General features: G+C 37.9%; 1 protein-coding gene across 2 annotated transcripts in view; it reads left to right on the top strand.

Moving 5' to 3' along the window:
* The window catches only part of LOC5574699 (MOXD1 homolog 2), a 383,444-nt gene that overhangs the window by 315,430 nt on the left and 46,183 nt on the right, over positions 1–21,831 (top strand). For both annotated transcript variants that reach the window (XM_021855282.1, XM_021855283.1), the window contains exon 9: positions 16,139–16,301. In XM_021855282.1, coding sequence (XP_021710974.1) covers positions 16,139–16,301 — 163 coding nt within the window. The remainder of the gene's footprint in view (positions 1–16,138; positions 16,302–21,831) is intronic.

Genomic DNA, 21,831 nt, shown 5'->3' with positions numbered 1-21,831 from the left:
TATTTCTAGGTTCTATCCGGTATTGAAGACTATATTTCAATTGATCAATTTGGTACCAAAATGCACTGTGAAAATAAAATATTTATCCTAAATGAAATACAAGATCGTATGGAGCCAATAATTTTGAAATAAAGAATTTATCGGCAAAGGTGTTCGATACAGGAGATAAAAAACACAAGACACCAGGTGCACGACTTATCCAAACCATTACACGGTGGAAACTATATTGATTCATCACAAAACCACACCCAAACACTAATCTTCTATCCGAGCCAAAAATAAAAAAAACGGCACAAATTCTTGCTGCTAACAAACTGTAAATACCCAGAAAAGCAATTTGAACTGGAATGAGGTTTCATTGTGCAGACAAAAGACTACAAGTAGAACTAGTTTTGTAGAAAGTGGCAATGATTAATGGTACTGTGCTCAGGTGCAAATTATTTCGGCGTACGATTGTTTTTCCGTTGATACAATGCATTTCTTGTGACTGGGGATTTATAGTTATAAACATTCAAGATGTGTTTTCTAGCTTACCGTCGATGGGGGTGGCAATGGGTCTAGGGGGTGAGATTGGGTCAAAACGGAAAAAATATGATTTATGAAGTATTTCAGCTGATAACGCTGATATTAATAAAATTAATAATTCATATGTTGGGGAGCATATTATTACACGTAATTCATCACAATACACATTTTTAGAAATAATAGTTTTTGTTAACTATTTCAATAAACTTGTTTGTTGAAACTAGATAAAATTAACAACATTAAATTTCTCCTGTGCAAAGTATCACGCATGTACTTTAACCTCTACCGTTATATTAGTAGAAGGTTGATAGTCTTTTCATTACACTTCACACGTATTTTCCGTAATCTATTTGATTTTTCCACAAAAATTTCATTTTTTTCGGTACGGTGTCTAAAACATCAAAAATGGGGGTGAGATTGGGTCAAGCAAGAGCGATAGTAAATGAAATTGCAAGTCCACTTTTTTGACATTTTACGGTACCGGATGTTTTCTTCTTTCATTAAGATGTGTTTATTCTTTCTAAATACAGCATCTGTGAGACATCAAACAAATCTACTTGAGTATTCCGTGCATTGAATAACAATGCAACGCATTTTGATAACTTCTCAAACCTGTTTTTTGTGCACAGCAACATCGTAAAATTTTAACACATGAATTTTTTTTAATTTAATTATTTATCAGTGTTTTCATGTTATAGAAACATCTCACGGAAGTACAAATAAGTTGGACCGCTGAAATACCGGGATTATGACGTCAACATCTGCCTGAAATGTATTGATCGTGGAATGTCGAACCGAAATTTAACTATTTGCGAAGGTTTAAAATAATCACTGTTTCAGTACACTTTTGGGGAAACTGAATAGGCTTTATGGCAATGAGGATGAGACTTTGAAGTTAATTTGAGGGAAAAAAACAAGAAAATTTATGTAAATTTGGCTATAAATGTTGGGTAAATATATTTTATCTCATAGCTCTTCAATTTTTTGGTATAATCGTTCTTTTAAGTGGGTTTATCATACTTGTGAAACATCTTAGATATGTTTTCGACTTGTTTGCATCGTATTTCATCAATACTTTTCAGCTATGAATGGTTTTGCAGTAATATTCTCAAAAAAAGTTATTTTAATTACAGTGACCCAATGTAACCCCTTCTATGGGGTGAGATTGGGTCATTTTTCATTCATTTGTGGTGCCGCTGTAAATAAATATTTTTCTTTAATTTTTTGAACAGTTGTTAATGTACCATCAAAGTACATACACACCAAATTTGAAGTTTATTGGAGTTGAATTACGATAGTTATTCAATAAATAAATCGTACATATGCCCTTTTTGGCCCATTGTCACCCCCAACGACGGTATCAAAAGGAGCGAAGGTACTTAGAGAACTGAAGGGGCTATAGCTCAAGTAAATTTTCAGGGTTTGTGCATTACTTATAAATTTGAAATTCTATGAGTGCTTCGTGAAATCCAAGCAGGACAGTTCGGTTTTGCGTCGTCCGATAGATTTTGCTCGCGGTTTCGCGCGTGTTCTCGTCGCTGGAGATTCTTTTCCCTGTTTTGGAGCGTCTTGCTGGGTAGTGCTTCGTGAAGCCCAAACAGGACAGTTCGATTTTGCGTCGTCAGATAGGTTTTGCTCACGGTTTCGCGCGTGTTTTCGTCGCCGGAGATTTTTTTTTAATGTTTTTTCCTGTTTCGGAGCGTCTTGCTGGGTAGTGCTTCGTGAATATTACTGCACAATCGACAAGCATTTCGCGAAGTACTATTTATACTATAAATAAACTATTGTTTTCTCTTTTGATTGCCGGCATTCAAAAGATTAAATTGAAAACACTTAAACAACAAATGTTTATGGTCAATCGCCAGCTTTCTAGGCGAATCCTGACAAAATACCTTCCCCAACTTCCAACTTCGTAGCACTTATGAGGGTGTCGCTGAGTCGGTGGCTTTATTGAGTAAGTGCTACATCAACCTTTTCTTTCCCCTATCCCAAGTTACGGTAAAGATGGGCGTGGCCGGGAATAGTGATATTCATGCTTTTAGTATTCTTGTTTATGATTTGAACAAGGTATACCCCCCTGCCTTGTTCCTGAAAGTAGTCAGGATGAGATTATTAAAAAGAAACATGAATGTTGCTAGTATCCAATCTACGAAGTAAACCATAACTACGCTAACGCTAACGCTTATAAATTTGAAATTCTATCTACTTCATAGCTCATTATTAATCTTCAGCAAAAAAAAAACCCCAGTCACGATAATTCGATGAGGTCCTTAAATTAATTCACCACACTAGCCAGGAACTGAGTGTGATAGGATTCGCCAAGAAAGTAGTGTCACTGTAGAAGTGCACAAAGATACTCCATGATATGAGAAGTCGCGAATATCGACATTGTTGCTTCATGAGCTATGTTTCTTGCCTATGAAGCAAGTTTTGGTGTTTCTTAATTGTACAACATTAGAATATGTTTCAAAAAAAAAAAATAGTTTTTTATATTCATGCAAAGAGAGCAACGATGAAGAAAAATAGATCACTGCAAGTAGACCCTTGTGAAAAATCAATGTCGAAGTATTCAACCTAAACAGATTCAAACACACGACGCTCAACAAGATCTTGCTCTATAGCTACGCGTTTACCACTAATCGATTGGGCTCCTTCTTCTTTGAAGATAGTTAGATAGCTAATGTATTTTTGAATATTTTGATTTTCAATATTCTTTGGAAAATTGAGTATAAATTTTCATAAAACTTTTGAGCTGCATTTTTTTTTTTTTTTCAAAGTGTGAGTAACCAAAAATGTATCAGAATTCTAATTTGTAACATTGGTTAACTTACGAGAGGGTAATCGTTGCTGACCAGAGACAATAATTAAAAAATAGAAACCAAAAAAAATCTCTATACACATAATTTGCACATTTGCATTCAGATTGGTGAAGCAAAATTCTCAAAAATCTTTTTTCTGTCTCCAAATCATCATTTCAGTTCAACTGCATTGTCCTCACTTCAGTAGCTTGGCACATAATTAACCAGTCTTAAGTCTGCCCTAAAATTAGCTGCTACGAAAACCCCTGTGTTGACTGTCAAGTTCCCATCCAAGATTACGCAAATTTCGTTTCAAGTGGTAGGATATACCGAAACAAACGAGCTAGCTGAAAGAAAGCATACTTCTGCTGCTCGGCAAAAGTTTTTTGGGTCAATCTCATTAAGTTTACAGCGAACGTTACTTGAACTTTGTGTGCAGCCAGCTCCGACAAAATCGCGCTAATGCACCTGCCTTCAACTCTTTTTCGGGACGACGAGGGATAAAACTTTTCGACACAAAAGAACTTTTATCCTGCGTTGAGTCCTTTATCTTAGCCCGGCTTTGGCTTGGCTGTAATGTCGTTGTTTAGGGAAGAGTTGCGTTTCATCTTTTGAAAAGTTACACGAAAGGTATCGACCGAAATTTGCTCTTCTGAGTAAGAATTTCGCGTTGTGTTGAAGGCGTTCTCTCGTAAGTGTAACGATGGCTGCCAAGTAGCTTCACCCTTGGCTTCGTCGCACATAGGAGTATGTTTGATTAATCATGGCCAAAACTATTTATTACCTAATAATATGATAAAAAAGAATTAAAGTTGAAGTGCGCATCGTACCCTAGTGTTGTGCGTACACAAATTCTTTCTGCTCTCGGAATTTTTTAAGAATACCTAAAGCAATAAAACATTACTTATAACAGTACATTTCAGTGCTACTTTTTCTACAAGTGATCACTTTGAACCCGTTCCTTCGATTTTTCGCTGGACCTGTTAGCAAAAAATTGCGGTGTTAATCTATCTTGGAAACCGTTTTGGAAAAAAAAAACCTTTAGAGGATCACTTCTTCTTTATTTACTAACTAAACATGATTACAACCACATGCAAAAGGAAGGGTGCATTTCTGAATTCACTACGTGCTTTCAAAAAAAAAAATGGTTTTGAAACTGTCACAAAACGTGGAAAACATGGAAGAAAGGACGTTTCTACGGAATGAGCACTTTCACTTAAGAATGAAAAGGTTAATGTTGATAATTGCATCGAAATGAGCAATCAGTTCGATGCTTTAGACAAACAATTTCGAACATCCAATCGAAGCAGCCCAGGCTTTCAAGTGACGAAACAAAGAGTGCCACCTAGGGGGCTATGCACAAAAATGTACCTCTCCCTTTCACTCTTTCATGAATCTTGTAAACAACAAGGCCAGTAAAAGTCAAAATCCCATACAAAATCAAAACAGTGCAGAGGCCTATTGTGGTCAGTTGTTTCGAATTTGGAGGATATATGCAGGAGATCTTGAACTCCATTAGGGGAATCAAGCTTTCCTTCCAAATCGCAATGAAAGGAGACTGTCGTGTTTTGTCGTAAACTCTTGAAGATCGCATACTTCTTCTCAAACATCTTGAAAATTAAAAGCAATTTTGTTTTACCTATGACGACAAAACTGAACGTTTGTTCAAAGTTGTCTTGAAAGGTCTCTCAAGTGACTATAAGTCATCTGAAGAGATCAAAATAAGAGAACCCAATCTAACAATCGTCAGAAATAATAATTACAATTTTTAAATGTTTTTTCTTTTTATGTTTTACAATGTAAACGCAACATACGGCATACTATCAACTATGTTTAAAAAAATATCAGGATCAAAAATCTCAAATTTTCGAACTTGAATTATTACCAAGAATTTATAATACTTACTCCTCTGAGATTCGGACGTCGCCAGCCATCATTGTCATTCCCATCGCAGCGCTCGTCGCCAACCACTTCATGATACAATTAATTCAAAGATTTTAATTAATTCGGAGTCGGATTACAGCTTCTGCTGTTTCTGCACTCAACAACATCGTTGAAAGTTTAATCCCTTCTACAGCCGCTTATCCACGAACCCTCGATTTGTTTTTTGTTCGACCAGCGTTGATCCTTCCCTCCTGGGGGGAGGTGGAAGAAAAATGAGACAGACATTAACGATTATTCCCTGGCACTTTCCCTTTCTACAAACACGGTTGCACCTTAATCTCGAGTCAGTCTCAATTAATCTGCCTCACAAGCACAAGCAGCTGCTCCTTGCCCTTACTAAAATATACGAACGTAAATCCGAAACAGTAATGATGCCACAAATAAACTGAGACATTCGTGAAAAAAGTCCTCCCACACCCTTTTCCCTACGTAGCTTCAATGCTGCGCGAAAAAAGTTATAATTTCGCACCCCTCACTCAATGGCAAACGTAATGAATTACATTTAATCTGGGCGGAAAAAAGTTGAACCGCGACAAGAGAGTCAACTTTGGCGTTCTTCGTACGCAAAACTCGCACCATCGAATTTGCTTCAATTTCCGGTGGGGTGAAAGTGTCGGCAAGCGAAAATCTAATAAATTACTTTCCAAAACAATATATTTTCTTCGTTGAATTTTTCCGGAATCCATTCGAGGGGAGGATCAGGTGTGAGGTCAGACAACTTGATGCGTTGTGACTTGACTATTCAAATGTTTTGCAACGTCTAATGGTGAGGATGATTTGGTTAACAACGCAGGCCACTTCCATCATATGAAATTTTAACCGTAAAATTTACACAGCACCATTGCTTACAAATCAACCGCATTGCTTCATTCTGGTAAATTTTGCAACAATGAATTTACGTGGGAATTATTGTCTTTGATGAATTTCAATCTTGTGCATTTAGACGCAGAATGGATTAACAATCCAAATCAAAATCTAAATAGTAATGCAAACCCCAATCCATATCGAAATACAAATCAAACACAATGCTATCCAAATTCCAACACAAATCACCATCTACATCAAAATAAAATTCGCAATTTAAATCGTCGTCAAAATTATAAAACAAACAAATGATTCAAATGCAATACAAACACAATCCAAATCCAATTAAAATCCTTTCCACATTCAACCCATTCCTTATTCAATCCAATCCAAATCAAATCTAATCGCAGTTCAACTTCAATAAAATCTCAATCCAATCGCAAAGGCGCAATCTAAAAGTTATGTAAAGCTCCAGGGGGAGGGGGTGTGATAGGCTCAAAATTTACGGAACGTAGAAACATTTTAAATTTTTCGTACAAACATCGTTATGGAGGAGGGGGTCAAAAATTTAAAATTTTAGCCTTACGTAATAAATGGGCGCTGCTAAATAAAATGCAATCGAATTTCAGAATAATTGAAATCAAATCGCAATCCAATCACAATTTAGTACCAAATACAATCGCAATCCAACTGGACACCTTCTGGATACTGGGTTCGCCGTAGAATTGGGCGAGCTCGTGGTTCATCCTTCGCCGCCACACACCGTTTTCCTGCACACCGCTGAAGATCGTCCTAAGCACCCGACGTTCGAAGACTCCAAGTGCTTGCAGGTCCTCCTCGAGCATCGTCCACATTTCATGGCCATAGAGGACTACAGGCATTATGAGCGTTTTGTACATGGTAAATTTGGTGCAGGTGTGAATCTTTTTTGACCGCAGCATCTTCTGGAGGCCATAGTAGGCCCGACTTCCACTGATGATGCGCCTCCGTATTTCACGGCTAACGTTATTGTCAGCCGTCAGCAAGGATCCAAGGTAGACGAACTCGTCGACCACCTCGAACGTATCCCCGTCTATCGTAACACTGCTACCTAGGCGAGCCCTGTCGCGCTCGGCCCCACCAGATAGCATGTACTTTTTCTTGGACGCATTCACCACCAGTCTAACTTTTGCTGCCTCGCGTTTCAGGCGGGTGTACAGGTCTGCCACCTTTTCAAATGTTCGGCCGACAATGTCCATATCATCCGCGAAGCAAACAAATTGACTGGATCTCGTAAAAATCGTACCCCGGCTGTTGAGCCCGGCTCTCCGCATAACACCTTCTAGCGCAATATTGAACAACAGGCACGAAAGTTCATCACCTTGTCGTAGTCCCCGGCGGTATTCAAACGAACTGGAATGTTCGCCTGAAACCTTTATACAATTTTGCACACCTTCCATCGTCGCTCTTATCAGTCTCGTGAGCTTCCCGGGAAAGCTGTTCTCGTCCATGATTTTCCATAGCTCTAAGCGGTCGATACTGTCGTATGCCGCCTTGAAGGTGATGCATTGGGACCTGTTATTCACGACATTTTTGGAGGATTTGCCGTACAGTTAAGATCTGGTCCGTTGTCGATCAGCCGTCAACGAAGCCGGCTTGATAACTTCGCACGAACTCGTTTACTACTAGTGACAGACGACGGAAGATGATCAGGGATAATACTTTGTAGGCCGCATTTAGAATAATGATAGATCGAAAGTTCTCACAACCTAACTTGTCGCCTTTCTTGTAGATGGAACATATTACCCCTTCCTACCACTCCTCCGGTAGCTGTTCTGTTTCCCAGATTGTGCCTATCAGCCGGTGTAGACAAATGGTCAGCCTCTCCGGACCCATCTTTATGAGTTCGATCGTCCCACGTACCCGACGTTGCTCTCAGCTGCATCGTTGATGGCTGCTTTTACTGTTCTCCAGCAGTCCAGCTCACCCTCTTCCGGTAATGCAGCCTCGAGGTGCTGCGCGTATGCCGCTACGACATCTGGTTGCTTTGGCCGCTCTAGGTCATACCGGGGCGGCCGTCGGTACCGTACGTTGTTAACGACGAAGAGTTTTGGGCGCAGTTTGACCATCACCAGATAGTGGTCAGAGTCGATGTTAGCGCCACGATAGGTCCTGACGTCGATAATGTCGGAGAAGTGCCGACCATCAATCAAAACGTGGTCGATTTGCGATTCTGTCTGCTGTGGTGATCTCCAGGTGTATCGGTATGGAAGGCTGTGCTGGAAGTAGGTGCAACGAATGGCCATATTCTTGGAGGCGGTGAAATCAATTAATCGTAGGTCGTTTTCGCTCGTCAGCCGGTGGGCGCTGAACTTTCCGATCGTCGGTCTGAATTCCTTCTCATGGCCAACCTGTGCGTTTAGATCTCCTATGATGATTTTGACGTCGTGGCTTGGGCAGCTGTTGTACTCGCGTTCAAGCTGCGCGTAAAAAGCGTCTTTATCATCATCAGTTCTTCCGGAGTGAGGGCTGCGCACGTTTATTATGCTGAAGTTGAAGAACCGGCCTTTGATCCTCAACTTGCACATTTTCTCATTAATTGGCCACCACCCGATCACGCGCCTCTGCATATCACCCATCACTATTAAAGCTGTTCCCAGCTCATGTGTGTTGCCGCAGCTCTGGTAGATGGTATGGTTACTTCTAAACTTTCGCACCATTGATCCCTTCCAACATACTTCCTGCAACGCTACGATGCCGAATCCGCGGTCCTTCAGCACGTCGGCGAGTATGCGTGTGCTCCCGATGAAGTTGAAAGATTTACAGTTCCACGTACCGAGCATCCAATCGCTAGTCCCTTTACGTCGCTGTGGTCTTCGCCGATTGTCCCGGTTCGTATTCTCTCGTTGATTATTCGTTGCTTGATTTTTTTACGGCTGGCTTGCAGGGCCTGACACCAACCCCCTCGATTTCCGGAGGACCATTCCCCCTAAACGTTCGGAGGACCATAGTGCGCAGTTTAGCTTAGAGTCCTTCTCTGGCACTCGGACGATGATCAGCCGCCCCTGACATGGGGAACAGACGCTCAAGGTTTGCAGAAGCAAAAGCAAAAGCAAACCCCCCCTTCCCTGTCAGCATACGACCAAAGCTCCCACCGGGGGTTGGCTACCCAATCTCCCCTAAGGTTACTCGTACCCCGGCCAGTACCGCGAGGAGGTAGGGATAGGATTTGCTGAGCAAGAGGCTAAGGACTGCACAGAGGGGTCTATTTTATTCCTTAAGGTACGCGAGGTACCAATGGTACGCCATGCTCAGCCATTTACCAACCACGAGCATGTCTCGCTGATTACCAAGGGTGCGTAAAATACAATATAAAATTATCTTCTCATCCATATATAGGCTATTATTTCGAACTATGTTGTTGATGATTATATTCTTGCTATTAGTTCTATCAGAGATTTCACTTTCTTTTTATAGGAAAATCTAATGCTTCTGTTAGAGTGATTATTGACATCATAGCTGCAAGTATTTCATGTTCATCAGAAATAACCCCTTCTTTCTGAAATAAGCTGTTCTTTCGAATTAATGCTGGAAGCGCTAGCATCTAATAAATAAAAAAAAACTGTAAATTCTCATGAAAAACAGAACATTTGCAATAAGTTATGCTGTTGTCAGGGTTATTGATTGAAGATATATTTCTTCTCGACTTGTGCTGACAGGCTATAATTTCGATATAAATAGTTCATTGCTTTTAATCATAGAGTTCTCCTTGGGGGTCGTCCATAAATGACGTAGCATTTTAGGGGGAGGGGATCTTCACAAGTTTGTGACGATGTGTGACGAGGGGGAGGGAGGGGTCTCAACTAGTGGACGTAGCATTTTGAATCATAACGGTAAATAGAGTAGCGCTGAATAAAATCATTGACAAACAGTGTTTTACCACTTTTTTCCATTTGAGGGGGTTAGAAGCCATCTCCTTGCTTCTGACAATAACTTAGTGACAAGTGACAATAACTTAGTTTTGAAAAAATCAACTTTAAAGCTTTTGAAGCAAAATTGTATCCCATATCAAGTCTAGAAAACAAGTTAATCTTCTACGAATTATGTTATTTGTGCTGTTTAACGGTAAAATCATCTGAAATTACCGTTGGAAAGCTTGAAAACAGTAGAATTTGTGAGTATACTTAACTCAAAACCGACCAAAGTATCACTTACACCTCTTGGCTTCATTTGTTATCAAGTCATAGAATGAACCATTTCAGTTGTATCCTTATTTTCTGTTGAAGCTTTATTCTTCATACGAATAAAATGTGCTCAGCTGTTATCGGAACTCAGCTAAAGAATTCCACACACCAACGCGATTTTTTTCGCAGTGAAGTAGATAAAAGGTCATCGTGATTTATCCTTGTGTCGATATTTGTACATGCGTTCCAGCGTTTCTGTTCTATAGCCCAATTATTTTGGTATAGTTGGTCTTCTAGAATCTAGATGATCCCTTATATCAGTATTTACAGAATCATGGTGACGTTTTATTTCTGTTACTAAAAATTCATGTAGGCGAGAAAATGGGTAAAACTTGATGAAATAGGGTTTATTGGGAATTTCATGGTTTTTATTCTTATAAAAAAAATCCCTTCTTTTTAACTTAGGCTCTTCTTTTGGCATTGTTGCTATACATATTAAAATCATAAATCCGAGATTGTTTGGGCCAGTTTTGGATCATACGCTGAAATATCGACAAGAGAAACATAGAGGGCCAGTGGATCATTATTTGGGTCAAATTAACCAATGGATACTCATTACAACCCATAAGGTACCGCGGGGCAAGTGGGAACGAAAAAAACGATAGTTCAAACAAATTGTTTAATAAAATGTTCAAATGTCAATACTTTTCAAATCCAACAACACAATCACATTTTGGCAACACATTTGAGTATGTGTGTATGAAACTGATCGAATAATTTCGAAATTGTGAAAACCTTGGAAGAAAGTTTTAGAATGAGCCATTAGCCGCAGTAACCTCGCTAAACGGGGCAAGTGGGACACATCCAGTTTCATGCGTCAATAAACATCAGCAAGTCAACCATTACAATAAAAGGATTGATAAATCATAGATTTTTAATTTTAAGTACATATTTGATGTACATAAGGGATCAACCATAAAATACGTAACGTTTTAGGAAGAAAACCTTTATTTAATAGTATGTCACCTCACATTTAATATTAACTGCAAATTCCTCAATAAAAGCGTAAAGAGGGATTAAACATGTTCAAAATATACCATTTATAAGTTGTTAATTAAAATGTAGCACATAAACAATCAATAATTGACGAAATTATAAATATGTGTTGTTATTATTTATATGCATGGCAGAAAACCACTTAATTGGGTGGAATTGTTTTCCATCACTACTTAATTTGGTAGAAATAACAAATACAGTTCAAATAAAATAGAAAAGTGATCGTTCTCATGGGGTAAGATAGACTATCGAAAATTTCATATGAAATGAAAATAAAATACTGGTTTATCGTTAGCAGCTTGTAAAAATACTTAAAATTATAGCTTACTGATGAAAATTCGCTTTATAACACATTTATTTTTTGAGAGTCAATGTAAGACGTGAAACGTGTCACAATTTATCATGCAAATTGAAAATGGCGCTGAACCAACAACTGTTACATGAACCACATGGTAATATAAATAACAATATGTTTAGTACTTAATACATTCATTGTCATTGTATCTTCAATTTTCTAGAAGAATACCCCCATGAAAAACTTTTCCTAAGTGAGCTATGTCGAAACGCCCCACTTACCCCGGATTCTCACTGCCTCGTGTTACCTTATGTCTTCCAATTGTTAGACACAGCAATAGCATCTTCGATAAATTTTTGACATTACATTCCCACTGAAACAATACTGCTTTTTAGCCATATATTATCATGAGCACTTCCATAACTGTTAACTAAGAGCTAGCTTAGCCAGTGGATCATTTTTGCAAAGTTTTTCGTGTGAGACGCATGAAGATACTCTTTGCCCTGGAAACTCTATAATTTAAAATTCCAAATAATTATCAACTATCATATTTGAACCAGTCATCCTCAATATAATCCTATTGCGCACTTAGCGCTATGGCTGTTTAGCTTCCATAACAGTATTGAACATCTAATTGATTAAAATTCCACATAACAATAGTGTAGATGCATCGGTTTTGGCCATACGCCAGTTGTAGCCATGGTGAATTATACACCGTTTTTCATAGCCAAACATTTTGTATTCAGTAGGTCACATTCATATGATAGAGCTGCATTCATTTACTCGTCCGAATCGATTCGACACATTATTTTTTCTAATAGTTTTAAATCCCATACACCTAATTTGGCCACTCTCATAGAAAATCAATGTGATTGACCAATTTACGAACCGAAGTTATGTCTCTGTCCGAAACTGGTTCTGGTGGTCTATATTGCCCAACGATATTTTCAAAGCGAAATGATGGTTTTAGCTCAGTTTTGATATTCTACACACATAGTATGGATTTCAAGCTTTCATTTGACATATTTGTAGCATAAATATGGCTTCCCATATGATTTGTATTGACATTTTCTCTTAGGCTGGTCAGAACCGGTGCTTTTACCCTACTCCACAATTATCAATCTCAAAACAATATGCTTTCGGGGTAATGTCAGTCCTACAAATAACAGAAAATCGTACTTCTGGTTATCCCTTTGGCAATTTTGTTTTGATTCTGTGTTTCTTTACACGAGGTTTCGATCCACTTTACTCCGTTCCATGTGCTAAATGAAGTTTGAACCATTTTCAATCTGAAAGATGTGCAAATAAGCGGGATGCAAATAAAAAAGTTCAGTTGTTCAGACTATGTGGGGTCAAACCCGATAGTCTAATGTTTCTTGAAAGACTTCAACTCCCCCTAAAAAAAATAATCCCTTGTTTATAGCAATATTATCAAAAACATAAATATTAAAAAATTTATTTTATACATTCAGATCTTCAAGCATATATAATGACTAAGGTCTACACTCAAAAAGACTCAATAGTATTTGTCCTATTATGTTTCGAACTCAACTACAGCCTTATGAAACCCAAACATCACTTTGAGTCCAAGCCTTCGAATATATAGGCGTTCCTTGTAATCTCTCGGAAGTTTATGAACAATATTCATACTAATGCAGGATCGAACAATCATAATTATTAAGTCTTGATTCTTACGGTTGTCAAGGGTAACCAATTAGTACAGGGTTTCGAGTCCACAAGCGTGACCAGTAATCTTTTGAATGTGAATGTTAATGAATAATGCGTTCTAGCTCGTTTTGATTGGAACGAAGAATATTGAACTTCAGAATTCAAATTCAATTTGCTGTATTCGTTACGCTTTCAGATTTGCTTACCTATTAAGTCCCAGTATTTCTTGGATAATCTTAAATGTACCTTCGACTTAAAAATAGGTAACAAATAATTAAGCAACCATTTTTACAATATTTTGAGAGATCATGGAATACGCTTGTAGAAGTAAAGGCTGATACTCAAACGAGCTTTTGAAAATTTTTTATCAATCAAAAATGTATCAAGCACTCTCGAAAAATTGTTGGTTATGCTCGTAGATATGTATGAAATTCTGAGCTCAAAGGAAAAAATGGTGAATCTAAAATTGTCGTTTAACTCAAGCCAGAGTAGAACTTAATTAAATGAGCCAGCATGGATATTGCATTTGTTCACAATGTACAGAAAAATCACTCGTTAGGTTTGTAGATCTCATGACCTATACTCCAAGTGATAATTGGATAACCTTGACCAATATTTGTACTCGCCTTGATTCCGATATATCCGGATGCTTCGAATCCCGGACACCGGCCTTTAATCACCCAAAAATTATCCTTTATGCATTTTTCATGCATGCAGAATTCAGAAGAAAACTTAATTATGAATTCTTTGCAAAAAAGTATTTGGAATTTGGCCCCAAAACATCGTGAAACAGGCCAGTGTCCAGCTCTCGAAGCGTCTGGCAATTCGATGCAGCAGGGTACAATTAATTGAGTCTATTCATCATCTGCTGAAAGATCATCGATAACGTTTTTAGATCTGAACCTTCTTCTTCTTCTTCTATCTGGCGTTACGTCCCCACTGGGACAGAGCCTGCTTCTCAGCTTAGTGTTCTAATGAGCACTTCCACAGTTATTAACTGAGAGCTTACTATGCCAACGACCATTTTTGCATGTGTATATCGTGTGGCAGATACGAAGATACTCTATGCCCTGGGAAGTCGAGAAAATTTCCAACCCGAAAAGATCCTCGACCGGTGGGATTCGAACCCACGACCCTCAGCTTGGTCTTGCTGAATAGCTGCGCGTTTACCGCTACGGCTATCTGGGCCCCAAAGATCTGAACCTGAACCCCATATTTAAAGAAGTTACTAAACAGTTGTTAGAATAAAAATCATGGCAGAACATATTTTTGTAATTCTTGTTCATAGACCTTTGATTTGTCACCAGTAGTCTACGCTTGTTGATCTGACTGGAATACCAAGGCAAATTAACATGTACCTTACATACCTTGGCGCAAATTTGTCATCCAAATCCCACAAGGAATGTCGGAATATATCTGGAATCTTATCGCACAATACCGTTTTGTATCATATTACGGACACTTAAGGCCTTAGTGAAGTATAACCCAGCAGAGAGCATACAAAACAAATCATTCTGTATAATTTTTTGGCATTATCAAGCGTTGGAAGCCCTTAACTTTCGAATGGTGGGTAAAGAATTCGCTTCCGCAACTTGAATCATTTTGAATAAATCAAAATGTGTGGCCTTTTCATGATTCTTATTCCGGACGCTTCCTCACTTTTGCCTCATATTCCGGACACTTTGATTCGAATTCCAGACAGCTCATGATAATCATTAATGGAACAGTCAAATCATTAAATGAAATCGTCAAACCACTAAAGAGACATCTGAGGTAGTTGGGCATTATAAATTTTCAAAAATATTTATGGAAAATGCTTACTAAAACGAGCCTTGAAATCGAGAACTTTTAAACGGCAGAAATTGAAACATATCGTGTGAAATGTTTCCCATACAAAGTTGAGCGTCCGGAATTTGGAGCTGTCCGTAATATGAATCAAAACGGTATGTCAAATTTATATCAATAAATGTTAACATAGTCTGAGTGTAATCCCCGAAATCGGTTAATTACTGACAATCTGTGTTGATAAAATAAAAATATGTTGTGAATAGTATAACATAGAATTGCTAATTGTTGTATAAACTGTTAGAGTATCCAATTTGGTAGTTATAGAGACTTTCCATGCATGCTATAAAGTAAATTTATTCATTCAGAATGACATATAAAAAAAACACATCAACCAAAATTTTGACTGGTTAAAACTCTAATTAGTGGCGAAAAGTTGTTCGATGATTAAAAAAATGGTGCCAAAAAGTTACGACAAATTATGCTAGCATTACAGGATTCTCCGTTGTTTACAACTGTTGAGATAAATAAAGTAATAAAAAAAATGATCTTTGCGTTTTTGAATACCTAATATTGATAAATGATTGAATTATCTAATTAACATAATGTATGACATAGCTGTCTTACAAAAAAATGTTAGATAATTGTGTCAGTTTTCGAGGCAAACATATGTCTCTAACGCGGAAAATTTTACCACTTGCATAATTTTCTCCTACCTTACTCTGAGCAATATTAACACACTCGGGATGCCTTTTCGTGCTAGTGGTTCCGAAAACTAGTGGTTGGCTTAGGCGGTCGCAGGATAGCGATTTCCTGTGGTTGGTGCCATTTCAAATTCAGAGTCAGCACATCCTCCTCTATTCTGTCGATTCCCGACCCGTAAACCGGCCGTGTCACGCAATTGTTATACATTATGTCGCCAAACCGCAAAACAAGCTAACCACCAATAATGCGGTAGCCACCGTCATGGTTGACCAATTTTTGGGATCCCGGTAATGAACGATGAGGGCGCGGTTTTACGACGGAACCGTATGCATTGCTCTTCTTGTACTGAATATAGGACTCTTCTAAATTGGTTTTCTGTTTCCATTTCGTTTCAGTGGATCCAATCCGGTGGAAATCTCGTCACCTCCGGAGTTGGCCGGAATGACCCTGGAGAAGCGGCTCATCTCGTACGATTGGGCCAATCAGTTCGAAAACTTCCAGTACGTGACCCGACTGGGATCCTTCAAGCCGATGTGCTGGGCCAATGCCATGCTGCCGGTAAGTGAGAGCATAATGCGGGATGAAATTACGGGACCTGAAATATTTACGGTTTGCTTACCTGTTCCATTGTGTGGTAAAGGGGGATGGGGAGCTATTTTGATTGCGACAAATTCTTACGGGACGGATGGGATCAAGGAACAGCACAGGAATGTGTCAAAAGGGACTCCATAGTTATTGTTCCTTTTTCACACTTCAGTTTAAAAAAGATCCTGCTCTACTTCAATCTTGTTTGTGGAACTTCAGAAATACTGACCACGATTGGCGCCACTCTTGGCATCCCCACTAGAGGCTAGGGGCTGCTTCGATTTGTTGCTCAGAAAATGCATTGCTCATTCCGATACAATGTTCAATATTTTTCAATATTTTGTTTGCGATAGTGGTTCAATGGTTCAGTGAATACTTGAAGTGAGCTTTTAGGAATTTTTACTTCCAAGACAGTGTCCAAGAAGCATTACACCGTTAGCTTCCGGGTCCAACAAAAGATCGAAAGCACGGGTCAAAACATGTATCGAAAAGAATAATTAACTATAAAAACGTAGCACTAAGAAGTATTATTTTATTGCTTTGGATTGTGTCAAAGAAAGAATTTGTGAACGCGCTGCACTAAGCTGTAGCTAACGCTCTATCCTTTTGAAAATTTTAGAAAAAATATTCAAAAAAGCTTTCTACGAATCTAATTAGACAAATGCGTACAAATAAAGCCAAAGCATTTCCATTGTGTTGCTTTGAATTAAATCAAGAAAAAAAATCCACGTGTCTTCACTCAGCATACAAATCCGGCTTTCCATCGTTTTTTGACAACGTCAGAATCCTCCACGTACCTCAACCACGCACAGTCAAATGCGTGTGAGCTGCCGCCGGTTCGTCCCCACGGAATAATTCCGGCAGGAGAAGATTTCAAGTGAAATAAATGGCTTATATGCTTATGAGTTTCTCAAAACGGAGTTGACGAGAAAAAAAAATCTATCGCATTTTCACATCCCATGTCTTTTGTCGATGTCGTCATCACCACCATCCCTTGACGTCGGTGGCAGCCAGATTCGTCTTGGTAATCCGGCACGGTAGATGAGTGCTTAGCTCGAAGCAACCAGCCATGGAGAGAACTGCGGGTTAGAGCTGTGCGCCGATAGACAAAATTTCGATTTCCTGTATTAAGTGGACACAGACATTTTATTTATCTGTTACATTTGGCTTGAATGCCATATTTGTGATAACATGTCAACTTGAAGGTTTCAAATAAAGAGATTTTGATTTATGTAGGAATATTATTAGTTGAGTTTTGGAAGCATTAGGAGAAATCTTCCATTTTTGCAAGTATAAAGAAAAAATATCCGAACTTTTTTGCGATCGACTACAGATGACACGCATAGTTCGTCCTTTGGCAGAGAGGCCTGTGTCATCCGCAAACAAGGATTTTTGACATCCCAGAGGCAACTCAGATGTGAAAATATTGTATAATATTGGACCCAAAATGCTGCCTTGAGGAAGCTCTTACAGGAAGTCTTTCAGATCTGGAGTTCTGATAATTAACCTGAAGTGTACGATTTGACAGATAACTTTGAAATATTCTAAAAATATGAATGTTGGAAAACTGAAAGTTTTTTAATTTTACGATCAAGAATTCATGCCAAACACTGTCGAATGCTTTTTCTATGTCTAGAAGAGCAAGACCAGTACAATAGCTTTCAGATTTGTTGGAACGGATCAAATTTGTTACACGTAAAAGTTTATGAGTGGTCGAATGTTCATGGCGGAATCTGAACTGTTCATTGGCAAAAATTGAATTTTTATTGATGTGGACCATCATTCTGCGTTCAAAATTACATTTTCAAAAAGTTATAGAGGAAAGCAAACTGATTGGACGATAGCTAGAAGCTTCTGCAGGATTTTTGTCTGGTTTTAAAATTGGTACAACCTTAGCGTTTTTCCATTTATCAGGAAAATATTCTAATTGAAAACATTTGTTTAATATATCAACTAAGAATGATAAGCTACTTTCTGGAAGTTTCTTGATGAGGATGTAGAAAATTCCATCATCGCCAGGAGCTTTCATATTTTTGGATTTTTTCATAATAGTTGTCACTTTTCCAAATCAGTCTCCCAGGCATTTTCGAAAACGTTCTCTTGATTGAGAATATTTTCGAAGTCCTGAGTTACTTGATTTTCAAGTGGACTAGTAAGTCCTTAATTAAAATTGTGCGCACTTTCAAACTGCATAGCTTTTTCGCAATTACAGTATGGCCCATAAAAAAATGCGAAAATTGTTTGAACGTGAATCTAGCATCCACAAGCGTTATTTTCATTATTTTTGCTATTGAATTTAATTTCTGTTTATTGTAGTATATTCAATCATAACTTCGCTATCTAGAAGATTCTATCATAACTTCGCTATCTAGTCATATTTTTCTTACTGTCCTTAATAATGTAATAAAGCAAAGAAGTTCAAAGGTTTTGTCCACCCAAAGCTAGAAACAGCGTCTGATTGTCGTATACTCTGGTGATAAACTTTCCACGTTCAAAAATCACACTTTATTGTTGTTAATTTTAGCTTGTTTGGTATCAGATGACGGAGGAGTTCTTAGAGAACGTGTTTTTCATGGTTACAATAAAATATTTTTCCAGTGTCATAGTTTTGAGGGCATTTGCGTCTTATAGGTTTGATGATGATGATGATTTGGTTCTACCATCTATTGTAGCAAGGCATCTGCCTATAGCACTGGAACAATCTGAAAAGCGATTTGATCAAGATTGTGCAGTTGTTCGTGAGCAGTCAGTCTCCTGTATGAAGGGCCAAAAACGGAGCAGCAGAGACACTTGCACGAAACCCGCGGCAGGGGAAAAGAATCTCCTTCCAGAAGAAAGTTTTCACGAACAATTGTACAATCAAGCCCTCGATTGACAGAATACTCCCAATAGATGGGGTCGAAGAGCCCGCCCTCAATTCACGAAATGTTGAAAACAGGGAGGAGGCAGTCCCAAGCTCCCTGTCCAAATCGCTTCATTCGGGTGCCCTGGTGGTCCCAGCCCAACCCAAAGCACATAAAATAATAGAAATATGATCAGATATGTTATAATAAATGAAATAATTATAATGAAATATATAATAACGGAAATTACATTTATATATGACATAGATATAGATATTCAATTAATTTAATTCTTTGGATATGATGAATTCAATTTTATTAAGCAATCTCCAAAATAAGGACGAATTACGATTTCTGGAGAAGAACGACATGCTGAAATATGAAGAGCGGTGATTAAGCTAGCGTTTCCGATATGCAGATTTCCTGATGCTTCTGGAAGTTGAACCAATTAATTAGGATAATAAACCAAATATAAGTAAGTAATTTGCGCGCCACGAATTGTCTGGTAGCTATGAGGAATAAAATTTATAACTTATGATAACATCTATTGATGTCCAGGGAATGTTGTAGTTTTATTCGAGAAAGGAATTACCCGGGTACCTCTGTATTACATGTAAACGGAAAATTCCAACGCTTGAAGATGCTGTCCCTGAAAAAAAATGCAACACAAAAACAAAACCTTGCACAAGGCACATCAAAGTTTCATATATTCTGTCACATAAGCGTCGAATCATTTAGTTTTATAGATAAGCGTTAGCCACAAACGACTAGCATTTCGCCTCCTGACTCTGATTGGCATACCACTTCCTTGTCCATTGGTAACTTCAATGATGCCCTGATGCTCCCTCCCACCACATTTGATGTTTATATGAAATTTTATATAGCAGATCAAAGTATAATATATAATAATATGGGAACCCAATATAATAATAAAAATATAGTCATCACAATACCGTACTAACAATATAATGTAAAATCAATTGAAAATTGATAAATTTAGCTACGTAATAAATGAACGCTGCCCAAAGAGTCAAACATAATAAGGAACAGTCGACAAATCTCTCTCTTGTCTGTTCTTGTTTATGTATAAAAATCATGAAATGTTTTTTTTTAGATTTGTTGACCGTTTTATATAAAAGTAACTTTGAAAATATAACCACTGCCTCCATCTTGCCTAGCTGCCGTGATAACATTCTGCAATTAACAATTTTTTTTATTAAATGTCTTCGTAAAACCGGATTTATTGTTCCTGAAAAGTGAAGCGGTTGAACTTTCTTTTTGCTGCATAATACCATTTTTTTGTAATTTCCACCAAACTCACCAAATTCTACTTTCGACACTCCGCTGCAATTCTCCGTTGCTTAACGAAGAAAATAAAATCAATTGATTCACCAACAACATTTTTTATCAACACTCATAACAGCACTCCCGAGACGCGCAAAAACGATTTCGAATACTGCAGCCTTCACGAAACTTTCCCCCGCAAAACACGTGCATATCGTCAAGAAAAATTAGCACTTCGGAACAGTGTGAAACGAAGTCGACATCAACACAGTCACCAACACATTTATAGCGAAACTCATGCTACCCCTGTTTGCGCATGTAGACAAAACTCATGCACCCTCTCTTCCACACTGCACTGTACAACGAAACATGTTATTTATTCGAACAACTAAGCCTTCTGTCTTATCCAAGCTAATTGATACACAATATTCTAAACATTTTCTGCAACATCACATAATGTAATAACTGCTTTCAAGAACCACAATATCTTCATTTTTTCATACGTTGGATCTGCTCATGGTCACTAATTCTTTGCAGCGTTTTTTTCTTCTGTGCAGATCAGGATAGTCTTCTGTTTAAAGTTATACAAGTTAGGCGGAATTATGATAGAACCACTCCCTTTGCGTCTTATAGGTTTGATATGCCTTTATTTTTTGTTAAAGTTTAGTAAAAAATAAATACGGAGGCTTATAACAGATTTTTGAGGATGAAATTTGTTCCTTCGGTTAGAGACAACTTATATCAATACTAGATCATAGGTTTTGAGCAAAACGGAGCCGCTTATCACACTTATATGGAGGTTCAATGAAAGCTCTCCAAAATGAGCCGTTTTTTGAAAATATGTTTAAGTCTCCAATGACCAAAGTATGAATCAATTCTATTATTTGATATGGGCGTAGGCTGGAGACAAGGTCTGTGAAGAATCTCACGCCATCGTTGATGTTTTAGAAGCTTTCATCACACAGATATTGAACTCAACGTCCGCATGATAAAATTTGAAGGTATGCTTCCAATTCCTCTCTGGTAAGGTGAAAGTAACAGATAAAAATGATGTCCAAAGCAAAAAACTGAGTCTAAATAGATTAAACAATACAAGTAATGAATAATATTTATGTTTCATTCACATTTTCTATGTAAAAATTACCATTAAACATGATATGACGATTTTCGCATTTTTTTTATGGGCCATACTGTAGTTAGTAATAATTTGTTCTCCTCTTTCAATGCTGGTATTGGCTTCTGAAGTTTTTCCAAATTTTAGATAATTTCCAAAAGGGCTTAGAGCCAGGGTCCAATTGAGAAATTTTATTTTCAAATTTTTGGTTTCTTAATTGTGAAAAACATTTCTTGATTTCTTTTTGATTAAAATGAATCAG

This window comes from Aedes aegypti, chromosome 3, assembly GCF_002204515.2.
Source record: "Aedes aegypti strain LVP_AGWG chromosome 3, AaegL5.0 Primary Assembly, whole genome shotgun sequence".
Taxonomy (NCBI): Eukaryota; Metazoa; Arthropoda; class Insecta; order Diptera; family Culicidae; genus Aedes; species Aedes aegypti.
The sequence above is the reverse complement of the archived record's forward strand: the minus strand, read 5'-3'. Positions and strand labels throughout refer to the sequence as shown.